Raw genomic sequence first — 1,317 nt, 5'->3', positions numbered from 1 at the left:
AAAATTGAAGATCAAAAAGAGAGTGAATTAAGTGAAAGCAAAAATATCCCATTATGGAAATCCAAAAAGACATTTGGAGACAGTGGGTGTCGAAGCAGCATAAACTTATGGAAAGGTACAACGAAAAAGACTGGTTTAAGAATTTGTTGAAATTTATAGAAGAAGAACCAAACGAATTGGAAACGGAAAATCATGTTGAAAATATTTCATTGACAAATTTGGAAGAATTAGAGACGCAAAAATTATATCAAGAATTGTATAAGAAAAAACAATTAATAGCCAAATTGTGGATGCTCATACTTCTATTGGTAGTAGAAGAATGCGAAATTGAGGATAACATTAATGACAAGGAATTATATTTGGATAGGTTCTTAGAAAGCTTGAAGTCAAAACGGTGTTTTGGTGAAAAAAGATATAATGCTGAAAAGATATGCGAATCAAACGACATTTTCGATGGAAACAAAAATGATGAAACAGATAAGTACAAAAATGAAGAGTGGTTTAGCGAATTGAATGATGACTGCATAAACGATGATGATGATACATATATATTAGCTAACAAAAATAAGCTAGATAAATAAGAACTAATGTCAAAGAACGACACTTCACTATTTAATGAGGAAACAAATATGATCCCCATGTATAACGCACAATTGAAATCCACAGAGAATAGCAGTGAAACAGATTTCTTAAATGTTTCGACAAATAATGAGCAAAAATTCGAAGAATATAAGCAAAACATTAATGTAATTTAGAAAAAACCAATTGAACAATTTATTACATATTGCTCTAAACTAAATATATAATTCATGTAATGAAACACAAAAAGGTAAGAAAAAAATACACAAAGAACCTAAAACAGTTGATATTGATATTATATTATTATCACAAAAAAATGCACATGTGCAATTAGTAAAACATTTATTTTGTGAAATAGTTCGGAATAATTCAAACTACATTTAAAAGGAAACGATAAAATGCGCTTCTAACTTCAGAATGAGAAAAATGAACATAAAAATGTATATGTATATGTATGTAGTGATAAAAAGGATAGTCGGGAAATAATATGAACATACAGAAGACAAACGGACCCACATTAATATAAATGTAAGGTATACAATAAACGTAAAGGTTTGCTAAAAAGGAATTATAATATATTTTAAATAGCAAATGAAAAAAACATAGGTTAAATTAATTTTTACTTCAAAAAAAAAACACTTCATAAATATATAATATACACGGAACAATTCATTTTAAAGATTTAGAAAAATCGATTAAACAATTACAGCTTTATAAATTCATTATTTCTTATTAAAA

General features: G+C 26.9%; 1 protein-coding gene across 1 annotated transcript; it reads left to right on the top strand.

Moving 5' to 3' along the window:
- Positions 1–53: 53 nt before the first annotated feature.
- Positions 54–581, top strand: PVX_025190 (Pvstp1, truncated, putative; the record flags this gene model as incomplete). The annotated part of the gene is made up of 1 exon (XM_001612345.1): positions 54–581. A coding segment is annotated over one exon (528 nt), but the record flags the coding sequence as incomplete, so codon positions are not given.
- Positions 582–1,317: the final 736 nt, after the last annotated feature.

This window comes from Plasmodium vivax, genomic scaffold (assembly GCF_000002415.2).
Source record: "Plasmodium vivax scf_3642 genomic scaffold, whole genome shotgun sequence".
Lineage (NCBI taxonomy): Eukaryota > Apicomplexa > Aconoidasida > Haemosporida > Plasmodiidae > Plasmodium > Plasmodium vivax.
Note: the sequence above shows the minus strand (reverse complement) of the source record. Positions and strands in the feature narration are given on the sequence as shown.